Here is a 22,436-nt window from a genome sequence, read left to right as displayed (position 1 = left end):
ACTTGAGTGGGTAAAATTCATTTCTATTAGTTTTATTGGCCCACTTGAGTATGGCTTGCTTGAAACGGATGGTCAACTTAGGATGCTTTGTGGGATGAAGCGTAAGCGAAAGATGTTTCGTGGTTGGCATTGCAAATCAAGGCTCATTATGGTTGATGCATCAAACATGAGATATAAAGGTTGGAGTAGTGCTCAAATAGATGGGTCTAGGAGGATTGTTGGCCACTATATAGAGAATTCACCTTACTCACCACCCGATTGGACTAATAATGATGATCAACTTCAAGACGGGTGTGAAAACAAAGTGTGGGATCCGGATTACAAGAAGAGGATCAACTTTGGGAGCCCCAAGCTTGTGAAGAACTCCATCAAGACTTGGCTCAATCCATGAAGAATCTTGGGGCACAATGGAGAACCAAGCATTGGTGAGAATTCCAAGATGAATACAAGCACAAGCCACCTTGATGAGGAGCTCCCCATAAGTCCAACTTAAGGACAATAAACAAAAGTGCTAGGTGGGAGACAACCCACCATGGTAAAATCCTTTCATTTTCTCTTTTGTACATATTGATAGAATTAGTTTAATTTCATGTTTTGTTTAGATAGTTGAGTTTAATTGGTAGTTTAAGTATGTTAAATAAGGTTTTATGGTGTTTTGGTAGCTGTTTGGAGGTTTGGAATGCTTGGATTGGTGCAAAAACATAGAAATTTTTTTTTTGAAAAACAGAGCACTATCCACGCGTACGCGTACATGGCGCGTACGCGCACTTCCAGCATTTTCGACCATCCACGCGCACGCGCCCTGCGTGCGTACGCGTGGATTGAGAAGTTCCAACCTCCATATATTTTCCAGAGAGTTGTGCCTGCGCCGCGCCAACGTTGTGCCTCCGGCACAAACCCCACTTGCGCACACGCGCACATGACGCGTACGCGCCACTCTCGAAATATTCGCATGGATACCCTTTCTCCCATCCACTTCTTTTCTTTTCCTCTTTCTATTTCTTTCCTTCTCCTTTCTTCTTCCCTCCTACTACCACTCATCCAACACTTCCAAACACCATCGATAACCATTTATTTTAGTTGGTTGTTAGTTGGTTAGTTAGTTAATTAGTTAGTTGGTTAGTTAATTAGTTAGTTTTAGTTTAGCTTTCATTTTATTTTCTCTCTTTTCATTATACGTGTTGAATTATTGACTTTGTTTATTATACGTTGCTGCCCTTATTGCCTAAATGCTAATTTAGCATTAATGTTTTTAGATAATCTTTGTTGGATTCTATGATTGAGGTTATATTTTGTTACTTGGTTTTGAGTTCTTCATGCTTACCTTTTGAAAAATACCAAGTGATGAGAATTGTCTTCGAGCTTATAATTCTTTTGAATTGCATGATTTGGCCACCATGTGATTTGAACCGTATCCTTTGATTGGGCAATCTCTTAATGGATGATGTTGAGCATTTTACCTTAATACATTGTATTTCATGATTATATCCATCCATATGTTTGACTTGAATGCTTTTATGCTTCGGTAATGCTTGTTTTACCTTACAAGTTCACTTAAAGCATCTCAAGCACACTAGGATAAGTGAAGTGCATGCTTCTTTTGTGACATAGCTCTTATACTAATGTGTGTTCTAAACCGCACAATTTAGAATTCACACACCTAATATTTCTTCATGTCACACTAATTCACTCACTCAATTCTAGTGATTTACCTCATTCCAACAATGTATGCTTCCTTGCTTTTATATCTTCTCATCTTATGGTGTTGTATTTTTGTTTTTCATGATAAATGCACCACAAGCAAACATGGAAGCAATACTAAGAATACATAGCAATCCGGAGAGTCACCGTACCCCCTTGCTCATCTTTGAGTGCACCGAGGACGGTGCAAACTTTTAAGTGTGGGGAGGTCGTCCGACCGGTCGGCGATTTTGGGTGACAAATTTCTAATCCCAACACTTTTGCATTTCATTTTTAGGTTTTCAGGATTTTTACTTTCATTTTCTTATTTTTGCATATATATACACAATAAGCTTAGTCAAAATAATGAAAATTTTCCAAGGATTTCTATCTATAGGGCACCAATTGATTTGAGTGGAAAACTTTTCATAGAACTTGCTTGAATTATATATATTATGGATCATGTTTTTGAGCTAAGAACACAAGCAAGTGAGATTTGAGCCTAATGGTGTGGTTACATCTTATAACCATTTATTTTCCTTCTTGTGTGCATTATTCTCTTTCTATGATTGTAATCCTTAATTCGTTTGATTCTTTATGTCCATTATTTTGTGTATTCATGCATTTATATGATTGAGGCCATCATTTCATTAGCTCACTTACCCAAATGGCCTTACCTTTTATCTTCCTTTGTTAGCCAAATTTGAGCCTACGCTTAACCCACTTATTCTTTAATTTAGCACATTACTAGCCTTAAAGCGAAAAACAATAAATGTCCTTAATTTGGATCTTTGATTAGCTTAGGCTAGTGTGTGTGAGTATCATTCAAGTGTGGGAACCTTGGGACATTGGGTGAACAAAAGGGTATTTTGTATTGTTATTGAAAATATTGGGAATTGGGTACATACTCATGTATTGATCAAATGTAAAACCTTATGCATTGATGCTCTTGTATATAGAAAAAAAAATGAGAAAAACAAAAGAACAAAAGAAAAAGAAAAACAATATGGAAAAGAAAAGAAAAAAATAGAAAAAGAAAGAAAAGGAAAAAAAAATAATAATAATAAAAAGGGGACAAAATGCCCCAAAGCAAGGTCCAATAAAATCAATGCATAAGTGTTGTGAAATGAAAAGAAAATGCACGAGTATGTGAAAAAGTGAGGAATGGGTAGTTAGATTAGTACTTAATTGTATAGGTCATTATATAGGTTAGGTGGGAAAGTTTAAGTTAATCAAAGATTCAAATCCTTAAGTCCACTAGCCATATATGATCCTACCTTGACCCTAGCCCCATTACAACCTAAAGAAAAGACCTCATGATACATGTATGGATGCATTGAATAATTGTTGATTGTTAGAAGAAAATCAAATTTTGGAAAGCATGATTAGAAGAGAATTGAGTGAATTAACCCTTAAACACTTGAGTGAATAGAGCGGATACACATCTGGTGAGGGTTCAAAAGCTCAAGTACATGTGCTCACCCATATTATTTATATTCTTGCAAGTTTGAACTCTTTTTGATAATTCAATACAATTGTGGATTGGACTTAACTCCTATTGCCTTAGCTATTGTGCCTATACATGTCTCTTGGGAATTGATTTGTTTGAACTAAGCATTTGCACTCACACTAGGTAGTTGCATTTAGATAGGACTCATATAGTTTAGTTGCATTTAATAAATGTCATACCCCTTAGTTCCTTCTTATCTTAGCATGAGGACATGCTAAGGTTTAAGTGTAGGGAGGTTGATAAACCCCATTTTTAGGGTTTATCTTGTATTGAATTTAGAGTATTTTGATGACCTTTTCTCGCATTTAACCTATGAATTAGTATGGTTTTGTTATCTCTCCCGTATTTGTGCTTAGGTGTAAAAACATGCTCTTTAGGCCTTATTTTGATGAATTTTGATTTCTCCTTGATTCCATAAGAGGCCTTGATGTGTTTGCTAGTAATTCCAGGATTGAAATAGGCCAGGCATGGATCAAAGGAAGCAAGGAAGGAAGCATGCAAGTGGAGAGAAGCACAAAAAGCCAAAGAATTGATTACGGCCAAGCACGCGCACGCGCACAAGGCGCTCGCGCGCACATTGCAGAATCAGCCAGGGACGCGCACGCGTACCGTGCGCGCACGCGTACCGTGCGCGCACGCGTCGATGTCTGCACATGACTTCATTAAGGCAACACGTGCCTGGCGATTTTGAGGGGTTTCTGAACCCATTTTTGGCGCCAATTGCTGATAGAAAGGAATAAAATGATCAAGGCCTAAAGGGGAGAAAGAAAAATTAGAGAAGAAAGAAGTGATAGCTTTAGTTTAAAAGTAGTTTTAGAGAGAGAAGCTCTCACTTCTCTCTAGGATTAGGATTAGGTTTAGGTTAATATCTCTTCTTAGATCTAGGGTTAATTCATGCCTTAATTCAATTCTCCTTTTCCAATTCTTAATCTTCTCCTCTCCCTCTCTTTAGTTATGTACTTTAATTCTTGTAATTCTTCACTTTGTTTTGGATAGATTGTTGTTTCTTTTATTCCCTTTTAATAATGCAATTTGAGGTAATTCATGATAATTGTGATTTCCTTGATTGTTGTTGTTAATTCTTTACATTCAATTGTAGTTAGAATTCACTCTTGTTGTGATTGACTATACTTTTCTTTTGTGCCTTCCAAGTGTTTGATTAAATGCTTGGTTGAATTTTTGGATAGATTTTGTTCCTCTTGGCCTAGGTAGAGTGATTAGTGACTCTTGAGTTATCTAATTTCTTTGTTGATTGATAATTAGAGATTGCTAATTGATTTGAATGCCTCTAAAGCTAGTCTCTCCTTTAGGAGTTAATTAGGACTTGAGGAATCAAATTGATTCATCCACTTGACTTTCCTCCATGGTTAGAGGTTAACTAAGTGGGAGCAATAAACAATTCTCATCACAATTGAGAAGGATAACTAGGATAGGATTTCTAGTTCTCATATCTTGCCAAGAGCTTTTATAGTAGTTAGTTTATTTTCATTGCCATTTACTTTTCATGCTTCTTATCCAAAACCCCAAAACAACTCATAACCAATAACAAGACACTTTATTGTAATTCCTAGGGAGAACGACCCGAGGTCCAATACTTTGGTTTATAAATTTTAGGGGTTTGTACTAGTGACAAACAACTTTTTGTATGAAAGGATTATTGCTTGGGTTAAAAACTATACTTTACAACGAGATTTCATTAGTGAAATTCTAAACCATCAAAAATCCAATCATCACTACTTCCTGTGGTGGTTGAGCAGAATCAAAGACAAGCCATCCTCCAAGAATCTCCCCTTGCTGGCCGAGATCTTCTTCTTCCTTTTTGAGCATAAAGAACCCAAGATTACCTCACCAAATCTATCCATGTTTGGTGACAATCTTAGCCACAGCTCTTTTTTATTTTAGTATGTTTTCTTACCATCATTAGCTTGATGGTCTTGATGCATGTAACTTCTTCTTTTTCTTGGTAGATGAACGTAGCATTCATAGTTTCTTGGACAAGGACCGAAGAAGAAGAGAGAAAGAGATGAGAGAGAAGAAATTGTGAAAGAAAAAACAATCAAGTGTTTGAATAAATTAATTCAAATGAGTTGCTTTTACTTCCCTAGCTAGAGTGGCGTGTAACACTATGGCCATCAATCAATTCAACTGCAACTTTCTCTCTCATGGTTCCCATGTAATAAATGACAATGTAATGAATTTTGGAATCCATCACATGGTGAAGTTCTTGGATCTGTTGGAAGCATTTTTGCTTTCTTTTTCATTTGTTTCGGATCATGCATGAGGAGCTCTTATCAAATGTGAAGTTGGACTTAGTTGCAACAACATTTAATTTCTGGCCCAATAATAACATTTGCTTTCCTGATGAAATTTGGATCAAGCAATGAGCAAATGGGAAAGCATTCTTTGGGCTTTGAAGTAATAGGATTTATTCCTGCCCAACATCTATTATAACCATTCAGCCAAAATGTAAGAAACATTAAACAAGGCTGATTGCAAGTTTTAATTTTGGGCTTGCTGTATTTTCATTAATTCTCGGCCCAATAAAAACCTGCACAGCAAAATTAATTTAATTAATATATCAATCAAAATTAGATTAATAATTTTGCTGTTAATAATGTTTGATCATCATCAATTTAGTTTAGAGTTTTCCAAACTCATCAATCTCCCCCTTGATGATAAACATTATTAAAATTGAAATGGAAAGAAATTTTTAGAAATAAAATTGAGTATGAGTACTCCCTTTGAAGATTGAATTTCTCCCATTTCAAAATGTCACATGGCTCCCCCTTGATATATGCTATTCTTACCAAGGGAAGCACTTAACCTGTAACAATTTAATCAAGCTTCAAGAAACAATGTTATTCAACATATTAATTTTGAAATGTTGAATGCTTGATTTATGAGCTGATTTGAATGATATACAAAACTTATTTGCTATCACAAGTTTGATTTTCTGCTCAAACTATATTGGAAAATGATTTTGCTGTTCAAATATTTTTCACTAAATCAGAGCAATCATGGTTATGGTGGAAAAAATATTTTTCATCAACATGATATATTCTTTTCAAACACAGCAACTTTCATTATTTCAAACTAAAGGAACTGCCAAAAATAAGTTCAATCATCAATCATTCTATCAAGGTAATTCACATATTTCACCAAGATAATCATCAAGTAATGGCAGAAAAAAAATGTAGAACCGAATGCTAAATTATCAAGACATCATCAAATCAAAACATCATCAATCATAATCCTAATGCATTTTCACATTGCATTATCCATTATCAACAAGGGTGATCATGAATTCTCAAAGAGAATTTCATCCCCTGTTTTTTTTTTTGTTTCAATTTTGGATCATTTCCTCCCCCTTTTGGCATCAAGGGGCATTATGTACCTGCAGTAAGAAAGCATTGGCAATACAACAAAATATTCATAAGATGCCAAATAAGTCAAAGTGTCAAGAAGCAGTGAGTATCAAGTCATGCTACCACAAAAGAAAGATTGAGCCTAATCATGCCAATATCAAATAACATAAAACAACAGTCATCAATCATCTGATAGATGAAAAGCAGAGTCCTCAGCGCCTTCTTCACTATTATCGCCCAAATCCTCCTTAAGAGTTGCTAACATCAGGCCGACCCTTTCTTTGCAATTTTTCCAAGCTTTCTCGCTCTCAGAGGCTTGCTTGCGAGTCTCTTTATGAGATTGAATCATCATGTCTGCCATGTTTGAGAATTCACCCAAAATTTCTTTGATGGATTTGACTATTTTGGAAGACTCTGGCTGGGTCTCATTGTCATTATCCGATGCAACAGATTTGCCCCCTTTGGTTCCCTTAGTCGCTCCTCCTCCTCTGATTGAGGATACTTTGTTCTCTACTGCCTCATTCAACAGATCAACTTTAAAGTATTCAAAAATTCTAGTTAAAAACATACCATAAGGCAGGTTAGCCTTTTTGGTGCTTCTAACAGAATCTCACATATGCCTAATCATAATATAGCCAAAGGATATCGGAGTAGAGGTAACCAAAGCAAATAATATAAGACAGTCAGAAAATGTTACTCGGTTGTGTGAGCCGCTTTGAGGAGTCAGAATATGGGTGATGATTCGGTGAAGCATAGAGTTGACTGGTCCTAGAGCTTTGTGGGTTGGAATCGTTCCATGCAAGCCAGAAAGATTTTTGCAAATGTGCTGAAGAACTGTTTTGTATGAAACGCCGACTTGTGTATCCCATTTGTCTACCATGTACGCTCGCGGTCCTTCATTCTTGAAGCCCAGGGCTGCTCCAATAGTCTCAGAATCAAGGGCTATTTGAACCCTTTTGACATAGGAATGAAGAGTTCCGTCAATGAGTCGCATATTGGCGTAGAACTCTCGGACTAGGCCAGGATAGACTGGTTTCTGAATGAGAAGAAGGGGCTTCCAGTTGAGGAGTTCAAACAGAGAGGAGATGTTGATGCCTTTGTTAGTGAGAGTGTCGAGACTAACAAGGTAGGTTGCACACAAGTGACGTTTTTCCATAACCTTATTGTGAAACTCAAAGGAGGTACAAGAGTTGAATCTGCTCGGATCAAAGTGGGAGTGAGTCTTGCCATACTTGTTTCTGAATTCCAAGGATTCCAAATTTGGAGGTTCGGTGGTGTCGTGAAGAGAAAAACCTTTAGTCTTTTGAGCACTCTTCCCGGATATATGGGGAGTTGATCTCTTTGGTGGTGATTGTGGAGGGGAAGGAATGGGAGAAGTATGAGACTCTTCTTCTTCTGCCACGGGAACACGATCTTTCTTCTTCCTGGAGGAAGTTTTTGTGACAATGACCTTTTTTCTCATTGTGTCTGTGTGTTTTGAAGGGGGTGAGGGTGATGAAGATGATGTAGAATGTATGTGGATATGAGTGTGAGTTTGAGGGGTTGATGGTTTTTGAGAGAGAAGGATTCTTTCACTCTTTCTTGGCGCGGTTTTCTTTTTCATGGTGATGGAAGAATGGAATATGAAAGGTGAAGTAACCGAATTGAGTGGGAGAGAAGGAAGGTGAGAGACACATTAAATGAGGACTGGAGAGAGAATTTGGTGGAAGTAATGACCATCAGTGGACGGTTAATGACCATTATGGTGTAGTTATTACCCAAAAATGATTTCCCTTTTTATTTTTGAAATAAAAAATCTGAAAAGTTGTTGCCTTAAATCAAGGGATTAGATGGAGAGAGGGATTTGATTTGACAATAACCACTTCCAAAGATATGATGACACAGAAAGAAGATTCTTATTTGCATAGAGAGATAACTACCATAACGGCAAAGTGGGGTCAGGAGTTATTAGGTGGGACCCAAAAAAAATTAAATCTGCGTTGCCTCCCCCTTGATCATAGCTCCTCCATCAAGCCTGCATTTTTATCTCGTCCAAACCTACGAGACAAAAACTGAACAGAGTTAAAAAATTCACAAATTTTCAATGAAACTTAAATCAAACATTCCCAAACTTTTTCTCAAGGTACATAATCTGTCTTCACATAGGAGTTTTGTAAAAATATCAACAATTTGGTCTTCAGATTTTACAAATTGAATATCAATAGTTCCCTTTTGCACATGTTCTCTAATGAAATGATATTTTATCTCAATGTGCTTAGTTCTTGAGTGCAGAACAAGATTTTTTGAAATGTTTATAGCACTCATATTATCACAAAATAAGGGTATACTATTGATTTTTAATTTGTAATCTTCCAATTGTGTTTTTAACCAAATTAATTGTGAGCAACATGCAGATACGGAAATGTATTCTACTTCAGCTGTGGATAAAGCCACTGTGGCTTGCTTTTTGCTTGACCACATATTGAGTGAGCTTCCAAGGAAGTAACACATGCCGGATGTGCTTCGTCTATCCACTCTATCTCCCACAAAATCTGCATCACAAAATCCTACTGCACAAAAGTTATTAGATTTAGGATACCATAATCCATAATCACAAGTTCCCTTAATGTATCTAATGATGCGTTTAACAGCCGTGAGATGGGATTCTTTTGGGTGAGATTGGAACCTTGAACATACACCCACACTTTGGACAATATCCAGTCTAGAGGAGGTAAGATACATGAGTGAACCTATCATTCCCCTATACTTTGTTTCATCCACATCTTGACCATCATCATCCTTTTCAAGTTTTGTGTTGGGATGCATTGGAGTACCCATTAATTTGGAATTTTCTAGGCCAAACTTTTTGATAAGCTCTTTTGCATACTTTCCTTGGTAAATAAAAGTACCACTAGGAGTTTGTTTAATTTGGAGGCCAAGAAAGAAAGTAAGTTCTCCCATTAAACTCATTTCAAACTCACTAGTCATGAGTTTTCCAAACTCTTCACACAAGGAAATGTTGGCCGATCCAAATACAATGTCATCAACATAAACTTGAACAAGGAGTATATCATCATTAGATGCTTTAATAAATTAAGTAGAGTCGGTGGTACTCCTTTGAAATTGATTTTCCAATAAGAAGGCACTAAGCCTTTCATACCAAGCTCTTGGAGCTTGTCTAAGACCATAAAGAGCCTTAGTTAGTTTGAAAACATGATTTGGAAATTCTATATGTTCAAAACCGGGGGGTTGTGCCACATACACTTCTCTATCAATAAAGCCATTAAGAAAAGCACATTTAACATCCATTTGAAATATTTTGAAACCTTTATGGGCGGCATAGGCAAGAAGCAATCTAATTGCTTCAATTCTAGCTATCGGAGCAAAAGACTCATCAAAATCTATACCCTCTTCTTGATCATAACCTTGGGCCACTAATCTAGCCTTGTTACGAACAACTTGTCCATCCTCACCAAGTTTGTTTTTAAATACCCACTTAGTACCCGTTACCTTCTTACCATCCGGACAAGGTACTAACGTCCAAACCTCATTTTTGTCAAATTGAGCTAGCTCCTCTTGCATGGCCTTGACCCAAGATGGATCTTCAAGAGCTTGTTTGACATTGTTGGGCTCCATTTGTGACAAGAAAGCAAAGTTGCTAGGTTCGGTTTGCCTTTTGGTGGAGGATCTTGTTGTTACACCATGAGAGGGATCACCAATGATGAAGTCATGAGGATAACCCCTCATAGACTTCCATTCTCTAGGCTTTTGGATAGGTGTATAGCTTTGATGAACTTCTGGTGGTCTCACTGTTTCAGTTGTTCGTGTCTGCTCAGGAGACAAAATGAAAATGTCTCCTCCAATCTGACGAGACAAAACCGGGCTGACAGATTCTTCATTTTGCACAGATTTGGGATTTTCTTTATTTGTTCCAGCCTCTTCACAATCTGAATCAATATCCTTCACAATACTGGGAATTAAGTTAGAATCACAAAAAGTAACATGTATGGATTCCTCTATGGTTCTATGCTCTTTGAGATAAACTCTATAGGCCTTGCTTGTGGTGGAATATCCAACAAACATTCCTTCATAGGATTTTGGATCAAACTTTCCAAGATTTTCTTTATTATTAAGCACAAAACATTTGCATCCAAAAATATGAAAGTACTTAAGATTTGGAGGGGTTCCTTTCCATAGCTCATAAGGGGTTTTCTTTAACCCTTTTCTAATGATTGTTCTATTCAAAATATAACATGCTGTGTTCACAGTTTCAGCCCATAAAAATTTAGGAATCTCATTCTCACATAGCATAGCCCTAGTCATCTCTTGAAGGCTTCTATTCCTTCTTTCAACCACCCCATTTTGTTGGGGGGTTCTAGGGCATGAAAAATTATGAGAAATCCCTAAGTCATCATAGAATTTTTCAAAATCTTGATTTTCAAATTCTCTTCCATGATCACTTCTCAAATGGGCAATTTTCAAATCCTTTTCATTTTGAATTTTCTTACAAAGGGTGAAAAAAGCATGAAAAGCATCATTCTTATGGGCAAGAAAAAGTACCCAACCAAATCTAGAGTAATCATCTACCACCACAAGGCCATAGTGTTTACCTCCTAAGCTTTGAGTTCTATTAGGACCAAAAAGATCAATATGTAACATCTCCAATGGCCTTTTGGTTGAGATTCTATCTTTTGATTTAAAAGAAGATTTTACTTGTTTACCCAATTGACAAGCATCACAAGTAAGATCCTTATCAAACTTGATGTTTGGAATTCCTCTAACCAAATTCCTTTTGACTAGCTTAGAAATTTGGTACATGCTAGCATGTCCCAACTTTCTATGCCAAAGCCATTTTTCAGATTCAAAAGATGTAAAGCATGTTACATTTTGTTCCTTTAAATCTTCAAGAGTTAATCCATACACATTGTTGTATCTTTTAGCTTCAAAAAGAACATCCCCAATTTTCTCACAAACAACTAAACAAACAAATTTCTTAAAAATAACTTCAAAACCCAAATCACATAATTGACTAACACTAAGTAAATTATGTTTCAAGCTATGTACAAGAAGGACATCATTTATACAAGATGAGAAACTTTTACCCACTTTCCCAACAGCCACAATTTTTCCTTTTGCATCATCACCGAATGTGACAAGTCCTCCATCATAGTCATCAAGCTTTATGAAGAAGGTTGTGTTTCCGGTCATATGCCTAGAGCATCCGCTATCCATATACCACATATTTTCCTTCCGTTTGGATGCTAGGCACACCTACAAAACAAGCTTAAGTGACCTTAGGTATCCAAATCTTTTTGGATCCTTTTACGTTAAACCATCTTCTATGTCCTAAGCCATTGTAATAAAAAACAATTTTATAAACCTTATCACCAATCATTCTTTCACCAAAAAAACATTGAATGGGAAAGTGTCCATTTCGATTGCATAGTCTACAAAATCTTGGAGTTGCTGTTTTGTTAAAGTAGGTTGGGTCTTGATACCTTGTATCATTTGAAGATAAGGCAATATTTTCAAAATGAGATTTTTCAGATTTATAAAACCCCAACCCAGCCTTATCATAAAGAGATTTTTGACTAGCCAAGATTTGATTCAGATTTTCAGAACTTTGGGTGAACTTGGCTAAGTCTTCCTTTAGTCTTTTAACCTCTTTAAGCAACTCTTCATTTTGCTTAAAACAATCCACATATGCAAGAACGGAATGATTACTTTCACAGCTCTTAATTTGGGCTCTTAACTGCTTATTCTCTTCAACAAGATCACAAGCAGTTTCGGCCTCTCTCAGTTTTTCTTTTAAAAAACTATTTTCAGCCTTAAGAATGGTGATTTGTTGTTTAAGTTCTTGATTTTCCAGCAGAAAACATCTTATTTTTTCAGAAAGGTGATCTATCATAAGATGAAGATCTTCAGTGTTAGGATTATGAAAAACTACCTGATCTATGTGATCTGCCATGAGACAAGGTTGTGACTTGGTCTCGGATTCCTCATCATCATCATCATCCGAGTCATTTTCCAAATCTTCCCATGAGGCCATCAGTCCTTTCTTCTTTCCTTTTTTTGGCTTCTCCTCCTTCTTTAACTTGGGACAATCAGATTTAAAATGCCCCATTTCCTTGCAGTTGTAACAAGTTACTTTGCTAAGGTCTTTCTTCACTCTCCTTGAGCTGCTGCCTTTGCCTTTAAGCTTCATCATTTTCCTGAATTTTTTGGCAAACAACACAAATTCATGTTCAGAGGAGTTATCACTGGATTCATCATCCAGAGGGTTAGTCACAGAAGAAAAAGCAATTTCTTTCTTTTTTGAATCTTTTTTCAAATAGGTGTTTTCAAAAGCAAGAAGATTTCCTCTCAAATCATCAAGTGTCATGGAATCTAAGCTACTGCTCTCAGAAATAATTAAGGCTTTTATTTCCCACTCTTTTGTAAGACATCTCAATACTCTTTTCACTAGCACAGATTCAGAATGTGTAATTCCCAGAGCATCTAAGCCAACAATGATGGCGTTGAACCGTTCGAACAGTTCATCAATGGACTCTCCTTCCTTCATTGTAAACATTTCATACTCTCTATTCAACATGTCTGTCTGAGTCTTCTTTACAATGGTGGTTCCTTCATGGGTGATTTGCAATTTGTCCCAGATTTTCTTTGCCGTTGTGCATCTTGATACCCGTCGGTACTCCTCGAAGCTGATAGCACAGTTGAGCAGATTAACTGCCTTGGCATTTAATTCTATCTTCTTCCTATCTTCCTTAGTCCATCTTGCTTCTGGTTTGAGAGAGACTACTCCTTCAGCACTTGTGGTAGTTGGAAATTGAGGCCCTTCTAGAATAATCTCCAAAGTCTGTAATCCACTGCTTGTACAAATATCTTCATCCTCTCCTTCCAATAGGTGTAATTTTTCCCATTGAAAAGAGGAGGTCTGTTGCTTGATTGACCTTCAGTCAGATTATAGGACACCACATTTGCGCCACTGTTTTCTGCCATGAGGATCTTTACTCCAAGCTGCAAAGCTTGATCTCTTTGAGACCAAGCTCTGATACCAATTGATGGTTTCAGTGGCTAAGAGAAGGGGGGTTGAATCTTAGCCCCCTTTTTGCTTGATAACCCTTGCTGGACTTAGAGGAGACTTTTCTGTTTTTAGCTCATCACTTTACACGAGACTTTTTCTTTTGTCTCGTCCCTAGCCACGAGACTTTTCTTTTTGTCTCGTCACTTGGCACGAGATAATTTTGGTTTTTGCTCCTATGCAGTAGAAATAGAAATGTAGAAGAGAATAGTAGAAGATTACACCCAGATATATCCTGGTTCAGCTGCTAAGTGCAGTGCAGCCTACATCCAGTCTCCATCATAAACATGATGGAATTTCACTATAATCAATCTGATTACAAACTGTAAAGTGCTAACCCAACTTACAAGGGGATTCCCACAGAATCATGAAACACAACATAGATGAACAAAGGAACTCTAAGACATCTATGGCTTTTTTCTTTTAATTTTGCACTCTCTGCCTTTTTCCGCTCTATGGCTTTTTCATTACAAACCTCACTGTTTGTCTTTTTCCATGAGACTCAAGACATGACAAAATTAAACAAAAAAATACAAAACAGAATACATTGAAGGAGAAGAAAATCTGTAAGCTTAGGTAGCTCTGAGAATCCTGTGCCTTGCACTCTTAATGCTTACTTCTAACTCCTTGCTCCAAACAGTGGCTGTTCTCCCTTTTTATAGAAGAGAGAAGCCTCCACACTTGAAGCCAAAAATCCAAGCCAACTTCTTCTTCCTTCAAGAAACCGGTTTGGCCACACAGAGAGAGAGAAGAGATAACCATGCAATAACCAACATGCAATTACCTCTAGTCCTTCCTTGGTCATCACTCTTCATCAATCCGAGCTCTCCATCCTTAGCTTGCTCTCCAAGATGGATTTCTGGCCCTTGATGCTTCATGATGATGATGACTTCATCTGCTTCAATCTCTGCCTCTACCATCACTTCGCCACTCTAGCTACTTCCTGTGGTGGTTGAGCAGAATCAAAGACAAGCCATCCTCCAAGAATCTCCCCTTGCTGGCTGAGATCTTCTTCTTCCTTTTTGAGCATAAAGAACCCAAGATTACCTCACCAAATCTATCCATGTTTGGTGACAATCTTAGCCACAGCTCTTTTTTATTTTAGTATGTTTTCTTGCCATCATTAGCTTGATGGTCTTGATGCATGTAACTTCTTCTTTTTCTTGGTAGATGAACGTAGCATTCATAGTTTCTTGGACAAGGACCGAAGAAGAAGAGAGAAAGAGATGAGAGAGAAGAAATTGTGAAAGAAAAAACAATCAAGTGTTTGAATAAATTAATTCAAATGAGTTGCTTTTACTTCCCTAGCTAGAGTGGCGTGTAGCACTATGGCCATCAATCAATTCAGCTGTAACTTTCTCTCTCATAGTTCCCATGCAATAAATGACAATGTAATGAATTTTGGAATCCATCACATGGTGAAGTGCTTGGATCCGTTGGAAGCATTTTTGCTTTCTTTTTCATTTGTTTTGGATCATGCATGAGGAACTCTTATCAAATGTGAAGTTGGACTTAGTTGCAACAACATTTAATTTCTGGCCCAATAATAACATTTGCTTTCCTGATGAAATTTGGATCAAGCAATGAGCAAATAGGAAAGCATTCTTTGGGCTTTGAAGTAATAAGATTTATTCCTGCCCAACATCTATTATAACCATTCAGCCAAAATGTAAGAAACATTAAACAAGGCTGATTGCAAGTTTTAATTTTGGGCTTGCTGTATTTTCATTAATTCTCGGCCCAATAAAAACCTGCACAGCAAAATTAATTTAATTAATATATCAATCAAAATTAGATTAATAATTTTGCTGTTAATAATGTTTGATCATCATCAATTTAGTTTAGAGTTTTCCAAACTCATTAGAGGGGAGTGTAGCTGTTAAATTTAGGTGTAAGTCTGAATGACCTTTGGTCTGTCCTACTGCTTGGATACTTGTTTCGCTTCTCGTCCTCTCTATTCGAGGTGGGTTTTTCTGCTTTTCACAGTGCTCGGAGCTCTTCAATCTCGATTTGGGTTGTTGCCTTTTTTCGGAATTCAGCTAGGATTTTTGGTTTTGCGATGACTATGGTATCTTGGAATTTTCTAGGATGGGGGCTGCTTTTTAAGGCGTGAAGGTGGACTTCTGGGTTTAAGTTGGGTATCTCATTGGTTGCTTCAGTGAATCTGGTCATGTAGTCTGATGAGCGGATAATTTATACGCTTTTTGACATTGTTTTTAGTATGTTTTTAGTAGGATCTAGTTACTTTTAGGGATATTTTCATTAGTTTTTATGTTAAATTCACATTTCTGGACTTTACTATGAGTTTGTGTGTTTTTCTGTGATTTCAGGTATTTTCTGGCTGAAATTGAGGGACTTGAGTAGAAATCAGATTCAGAGGTTGAAGAAGGACTGCTGATGCTGTTGGATTCTGACCTCCCTGCACTCAAAGTGGATTTTCTGGAGCTACAGAACTCGAAATGGCGCGCTTCCAATTGAGTTGGAAAGTAGACATCTAGGGCTTTTCAGCAATATATAATAGTTCATAATTTGGCCAAGAATAGACGACGTAAACTGGCATTCAACGCCAGCTTTCTGCCCAAATCTGGCGTCTAGCGCCAGAAAAGGAGCCAAAACCAGAGTTGAACGCCCAAACTGGCACAAAAACTGGCGTTTAACTCCAAGAAGGACCTCTACACGTGCAACACTTAAGCTCAGCCCAAGCACACACCAAGTGGGCCCCGGAAGTGAATTTATGCATCAATTACTTACTTCTGTAAACCCTAGTAGCTAGTTTATTATAAATAGGACCTTTCACTATTGTATTAGACGTCTTTTTGACCATCTTTGAACGCATAGTTCTTAGACCATGGGGGCTGGCCTCTCGGCCATGCCTGGACCTTTCACTTATGTATTTTCAACGGTAGAGTTTCTACACTCCATAGATTAAGGTGTGGAGCTCTGCTGTTCCTCAAAGATTAATGCAAAGTACTACTGTTTTCTATTCAATTCATCTTATTTCGCTTCTAAGATATTCATTCGTACTTCAATCTGAATGTGATGAACGTGACAATCATCATCATTCCCTATGAACGCGTGCCTGACAACCACTTCCGTTCTACCTTCGACTGAATGAGTATCTCTTAGATCTCTTAATCAGAATCTTTGTGGCGTAAGCTAGAATGATGGCGGCATTCAAGAGAATCCGGAAGGTCTAAACCTTGTCTGTGGTATTTCGAGTAGGATTCAATGAATGAATGACTGTGACGAGCTCCAAACTCGCGATTGCGGGGCGTTAGTGACAGACGCAAAAGGATAGTAAATCCTATTTCAGCATGATCGAGAACCGACAGATGAATAGCCGTGCCGTGACAGGGTGCGTTGACCATTTTCACTGAGAGGATAAGATGAAGCCATTGACAAGGGTGATGCCTCCAGACGATTAGCCGTGCCGTGACAGGGCATTGGATCATTTTCCCGAGAGATGACCGAAAGTAGCCATTGACAGTGGTGATGTATCACATAAAGCCAGCCATGGAAAGGAGTAAGACTGATTGGATGAAGATAGCAGAAAAGCAAAGGTTCAGAGGAATGAAAGCATCTCCATTCGCTTATCTGAAATTCTTACCAATGATTTACATAAGTATTTCTATCCCTATTTTATTATATTAAATTCGAAAACACCATTATCAATTTATATCTGCCTAACTGAGATTTGCAAGGTGACCATAGCTTGCTTCATACCAACAATCTCCGTGGGATTCGACCCTTACTCACGTAAGGTATTACTTGGACGACCCAGTGCACTTGCTGGTTAGTTACACGGAGTTGTGAACCATGGTCTTGACATCATGTTTTTGGCGCCATTACCAGGGAAAGAAAGAGCAATGAATTTTACATAATTAAAGTGTAATCACGATTCCGCGTACCATAGTCCTTTAGGCTTTTGTGCGGCCCCTGCTTTATAGTGCTCAGGTAGTCGGAGTTGTGCACGTATATCTTGGATACTGCGAAATGGTTGACGAACTGGTTGGCTAGCTCATCGAAGTTGGAAATGGAGCCTTCAGAGAGGTTGGAGAACCAAATCAAGGCGGCTCTATCTAAGAAGGTGGGAAAGGTACGACATAGGATTGGGTCGGATTCTTTGTTCATGAACATCATCGTATAGAACTTGGTGACGTGGATGTTTGGGTCTCATATTCCCATGTAGGGCTTCAGGGTCATCGATAGGGTAAAGCTTTTAGGCATGTGAAAGCTCATGATCTCCTTCGAAAATGGGTTAGTCCTTTTGGTGGTTGTTTTTGGGGGAGTGGGTATGACATGTTTAGCCTCCGACATGTGTTCATCGTGGTCGTTCTTTTTTTCGGCATACTTATGCTCTCCTCCTTTGCTATGACTATGCTGCCTCTGGCGTAAGAGTTCGGCCATTCTTTGGTTCTCCGCCTTTAGGGTCTCATTGATGGCCATCAGTTCGGCTGGATTATGGTTTGAGGGAGCGTGGCTATGTTCGTCCGCCATGTGTTGTGACCTACAAAAGAGATGAGAAAGCATAGAAGGTAATTTTCAAAGAATTGTGGGGTTAGAAGATCTCGGCCCCACGGTGGGCGCCAAATGTTCCTGTGTGAATAAAGGTCTCCGAGGTATAGCTCGTTCTGCTGTTGCTCGAACTTGCTTCCCTTGGGATAAAAAGGAGGAACATCGTCTTCTTGTAAGAGCGGTGGCGTTGGGCACCTATAAAGGGATTCCAACGCTTAAGTAAGTAAGAGTGTGAGAGTATTCAAAGTCAAAATGGGATGGGTTGTGTACTTGTGACTTTATTGGTCACTCGTTTATATTGAGTTTGTATATGGCCGTTATCCGTATCATTTGTTACCGGTTTTGCGGAGTCTCCTGATAGTGCTCCGATTTATGGGTGTTTAGTGGTTAAGGTTGGAGAGATTTTCGAGGAGCATATCTCTTTTAGTGAAATCTGGTTCCGAGATTGCCGTGGTGGGCTAGGGTTTAGGTAATGGATCAACTATAATTATTTCCACAATAATATTATTAACATTTGTAATTACCTAAAACAAGAATGTGGAATCTCTTTTTTGTGGTTTTTCCCTCTTTTTGAAAAATGTTACTTACGATTTTGAGTTTTTATCCCCGTCTTCACGACCCACCCCATAACAATAAATTTTTGGTGCTAATTTTCCTATGTTGCCCTCGTAGTAACTTTTGAGTTTTGAATTTTGATACACACTAATAGCCATTATCCATCTCAACCCGTGTAGCAAGGGAATTGATTAGTCAACGCTTAGCCACAATTAGCCACCAACCATCAGGCCACCAGAGAAAGAAAAGGATGTGAATGGTGACATAATAAGAGTGCAAACGATGGAACTCGCTGTTTGAATTTTATTTAAGTTTGTTAGCGTGGCAGGCGAAGAGGAGCAGTACTGAAATAAACAGCAGTAAGTTACAGTCAAAGGCGTCTAGCGTATGTGAGTGGTTTTTCCGTTTCATTAATTTGATTACCTCAACTCTTTGAATTTGAGTAATGAATATGGTCCCCATTATTCCCTTGATCCCTTCCTCTTCCAGCTGGAATTAACAAAACTCTAATCAAAACCATGTCAAATATAAGTATATAACCATATGCTTTACGAGTTTATTAAGAGCTTAAACTGAACTGCATCAAAAAGTAGTAGTACTGTAACTACAATACGCCATGCCGCATGCACCAACGTTAAACACCTTAATTAAATATTCTTATTATTGAATCTTTGCTTTGACCTTTTACTAGGATCCAAAGTGGCACTGCAATCGTAAATGGGGACATGTTCAGCGAGATTTTGTTTTCATCTGTTCCCATTCTGGTCACCAACAGCAAGGTACTTACTACCAGTACCCTAGTTTAAGTTCACCAAAGTTTGCATTATGTTATTATTTATTGGGTTTACTTAACAGGAAGTCCTTAATTACCAACTATGAAAGTTTTTATAAAAGAATATAAAATTTAAAGTTTCAATGTATTCGTTATGTATTTATTAAAATAAAATATTTAAAAATTTATATTAATACAGTAGCTTTTATATAGCATACTCGATTCTAATAATAAACATAAGAATAAATGAAATGATGTGGAAATGAACTAGGCAGGGCAGTGAGGACCCTATTTATATCCAAATGTGGAAGGCATGATGCCTGAGTTGCGTAAAAAGGATAGTAAAACCAAATAGAAAGATTGCAATTAGTACATAAATAATTGAGAAACAGTTAAGCTTAAACGATCATAGAGCTGTAGTGTTTGTTGGTGCTGCAGCATAGGTACTTATTGGTTGAGAAAAAGAAGCAACATTTATTCCACTAATAATTAAAGCTATCTTCTTTGTTTTAATGCTGAATACAGAAAACAGCAGAACAAAAGATGCATTATTCATTTATTTGCAGTAGTATTAATATACAACACAACACAGAATGATAACGGTTCATTTATTGGCAAAGTGTTAAAGATGCATGAGAGAAGTGAAGGGAGGAAGCAGAGGATATGGAATGCTGCTTCACGAGCGTGTCAGACATTTTAGGACAGAGATCTCTTTCTTTTTGAGGACACGTCGCTCCACAACACAATAGAGAAGGGGACAGATGAACAACAACTAGATGCAGAGATTTCACTCTCTTTTCTGAGTTCCCCCATTGGAGGAGTACCCATTTTTTTAGGGTTTTTCACTTTCCTTCTGCAACTTTTGAACTGCTTTTTTCTTTCGAGAATTTGATTATACCAAGGTGACTTCCTGTGTGAACAATGTCAATATTTTACTGTTGCACATCATTTTCTTAACAGTAACATGCCTCGTTTTTAATGTATATACGTAAAGCCCCACAAGTATAACTGTATTTTTTATCTTATGTTTTTGTCATGTAATGAGGATTTTCAAGAGCTTGTTTAGTTTTGAAAAACTGTGGGGTGTGTATTTAGTAGGCTTTCACACGCACACACTTGCATAATTCCAAAGGCCTCATTTTGTCTTTGCTTCAGAAACTGAGGCCAATGGGGAGAGCCACAAGGTGGTTTAAGAGCTTGTTTGGGATCAAGAGAGACAAAGAGCGCAGCCATAATTCAAATTCTACCACCAAGTTGTGGGGTTCTTCTCATTCACGCTCAGATTCCGGAGTTTTGTGTCACAATCCGGCAACCATTCCACCCAACATTTCTCCTGCAGAGGCTGCTTGGTTGGAGTCCTTCTACTCCAAAACAGAGAGGGAGCAGAACAAGCATGCCATCGCAGTTGCTGCCGCCACAGCCGCAGCAGCCGATGCAGCAGTGGCTGCCGCTCAGGCCGCTGTGGCAGTTGTGAGGCTAACTAGCCACGGAAGAGACAGCTTGTTTGGTGGGCATGAGAAGTTTGCAGCTGTGAAGATCCAAACCGTTTTTAGGGGATTCTTGGTGAGTTTGCCTCTGTTCCTTTATCATATGCAAATGATAGTCGTTATGTGTATGTTAAGGTTCAGATTCAGATCCAAATTTTATTTTCTTTTTGGATTGTATTTGCACAGGCAAGGAAGGCACTAAGGGCCTTAAAGGGTTTGGTGAAGATACAAGCCATTGTGAGAGGGTACTTGGTGAGGAAGCAAGCAGCAGAAACGCTGCATGGTATGCAGGCTCTTGTTAGAGCTCAGGCTGCAATTCTCTCTCACAAATATGGCCGCGGACTCAGACACATAAGGAATGATGCTTATTGGTTGCCTACACAAGCAAGAAGATCCTTGGTACACATTTGTTATTACCTAACTAGATACTAACTTCAATCAGTTACAGTTAGTTAGAAGTAATTAGAGAATAGTTAGAGTTGTATAGTTAGAATGATGAATGATGACGAATAAATGTGGCTGTAATTCACTCAATTTGTTACAACTTACAACTGGGTGACTGGTAGAGTAGGTAACATCTAACTGCATTATATATCATTGTACTGAGGGATTGTAACTTAAGCTTTTCATTTTTGGTTCAGATTTACAATAAAAGATTCAAATTTTTATATTATTCAATGCATAGGAAAGTTAAATACTTTAAATGTTTGCAGGAAAGGTTTGATGAGACAAGGACAGAGTATAGAGGTCCAAGCGAGAGCAGAAGGCTATCATCATCATTTGATGCAACAATGAATAGCAGCTATGACGGCAGCCCAAAAATAGTGGAAGTGGACACTGGCAGGCCTAAGTCAAGGTCTCGGAGGACCAACATATCAATGTCTGATTTTGGGGATGACCCTTTGTTTTCATCTCCCTTGCCAGTCCCGTGCCGCGATTGGGGACTAACGGGGGAAGAGGGGAGGTTGTGGACGGCGCAGAGCACGCCGCGCTTGAACAGTTGTAGTTGTGGTGTTTTCATCGATAGTAGCTTGTTGAAAGGGCAACAAGCTCCGAATTATATGGCTAATACAGAGTCATTTAAGGCGAAAAAGAGGTCTCAGAGCGCTCCAAGACAAAGGGGAGAGGCAAGTCCAAGTCCAAGGAACAGTTTGAGTGGGGTTGGGATGTCCAAGATTCATTTAAAGAATGCTGTCATGGCTAAGCTTGAAATGTCCGCAGAGTTTTGTAACCCACACAAGATGAGACACACATAGCTTTTCCTTTCTAACACCCATTATTAGCCAATACTTACTCATCATCATTGGATGCTCCCCATTGCTTTGCAGTTTGCATCTTCAATTTTCTTTAGTATATTCGAGATTATTTATGATATTATTAGCTTTAGAACTTATGTTGCGTGTTCTACTAGCAAAGTGGGCTGAGCTTAAAATACCAAATTCATCATTTTTCTCCGAAACAAACCCAATATTCATAGACAAAAATTAAAAGA

The 22,436-nt window shown here is 38.0% G+C and overlaps 1 protein-coding gene across 4 annotated transcripts; it reads left to right on the top strand.

Annotated features, from left to right (window-relative positions):
* The first annotated feature begins 18,985 nt into the window (after window positions 1-18,985).
* Window positions 18,986-22,335, top strand: LOC107630191 (protein IQ-domain 26). Of its 4 annotated transcripts, XM_088509318.1 has the most exons (5): window positions 18,986-19,074; window positions 19,377-19,464; window positions 20,078-21,020; window positions 21,131-21,343; window positions 21,658-22,335. In XM_088509318.1, the coding sequence occupies exons 3-5, from the start codon at window positions 20,625-20,627 to the stop codon at window positions 22,198-22,200; spliced, it is 1,152 nt and encodes a 383-aa protein (XP_088365444.1). In that variant the 5' UTR covers window positions 18,986-19,074; window positions 19,377-19,464; window positions 20,078-20,624; the 3' UTR covers window positions 22,201-22,335. The 4 variants fall into 4 exon arrangements, with proteins under 4 accessions (XP_088365444.1, XP_020974330.1, XP_088365445.1 ...); XM_021118671.2 differs by lacking the exon at window positions 18,986-19,074 and having other exon boundaries at window positions 19,255-19,464; XM_088509319.1 differs by lacking the exons at window positions 18,986-19,074; window positions 19,377-19,464 and having other exon boundaries at window positions 19,916-20,294; window positions 20,613-21,020.
* Window positions 22,336-22,436: the final 101 nt, after the last annotated feature.

This window comes from Arachis ipaensis, chromosome B3 (assembly GCF_059453495.1).
Source record: "Arachis ipaensis isolate K30076 ecotype BB chromosome B3, ASM5945349v1, whole genome shotgun sequence".
NCBI classification, from domain to species: Eukaryota; Viridiplantae; Streptophyta; class Magnoliopsida; order Fabales; family Fabaceae; genus Arachis; species Arachis ipaensis.
The sequence above is the reverse complement of the archived record's forward strand: the minus strand, read 5'-3'. Positions and strand labels throughout refer to the sequence as shown.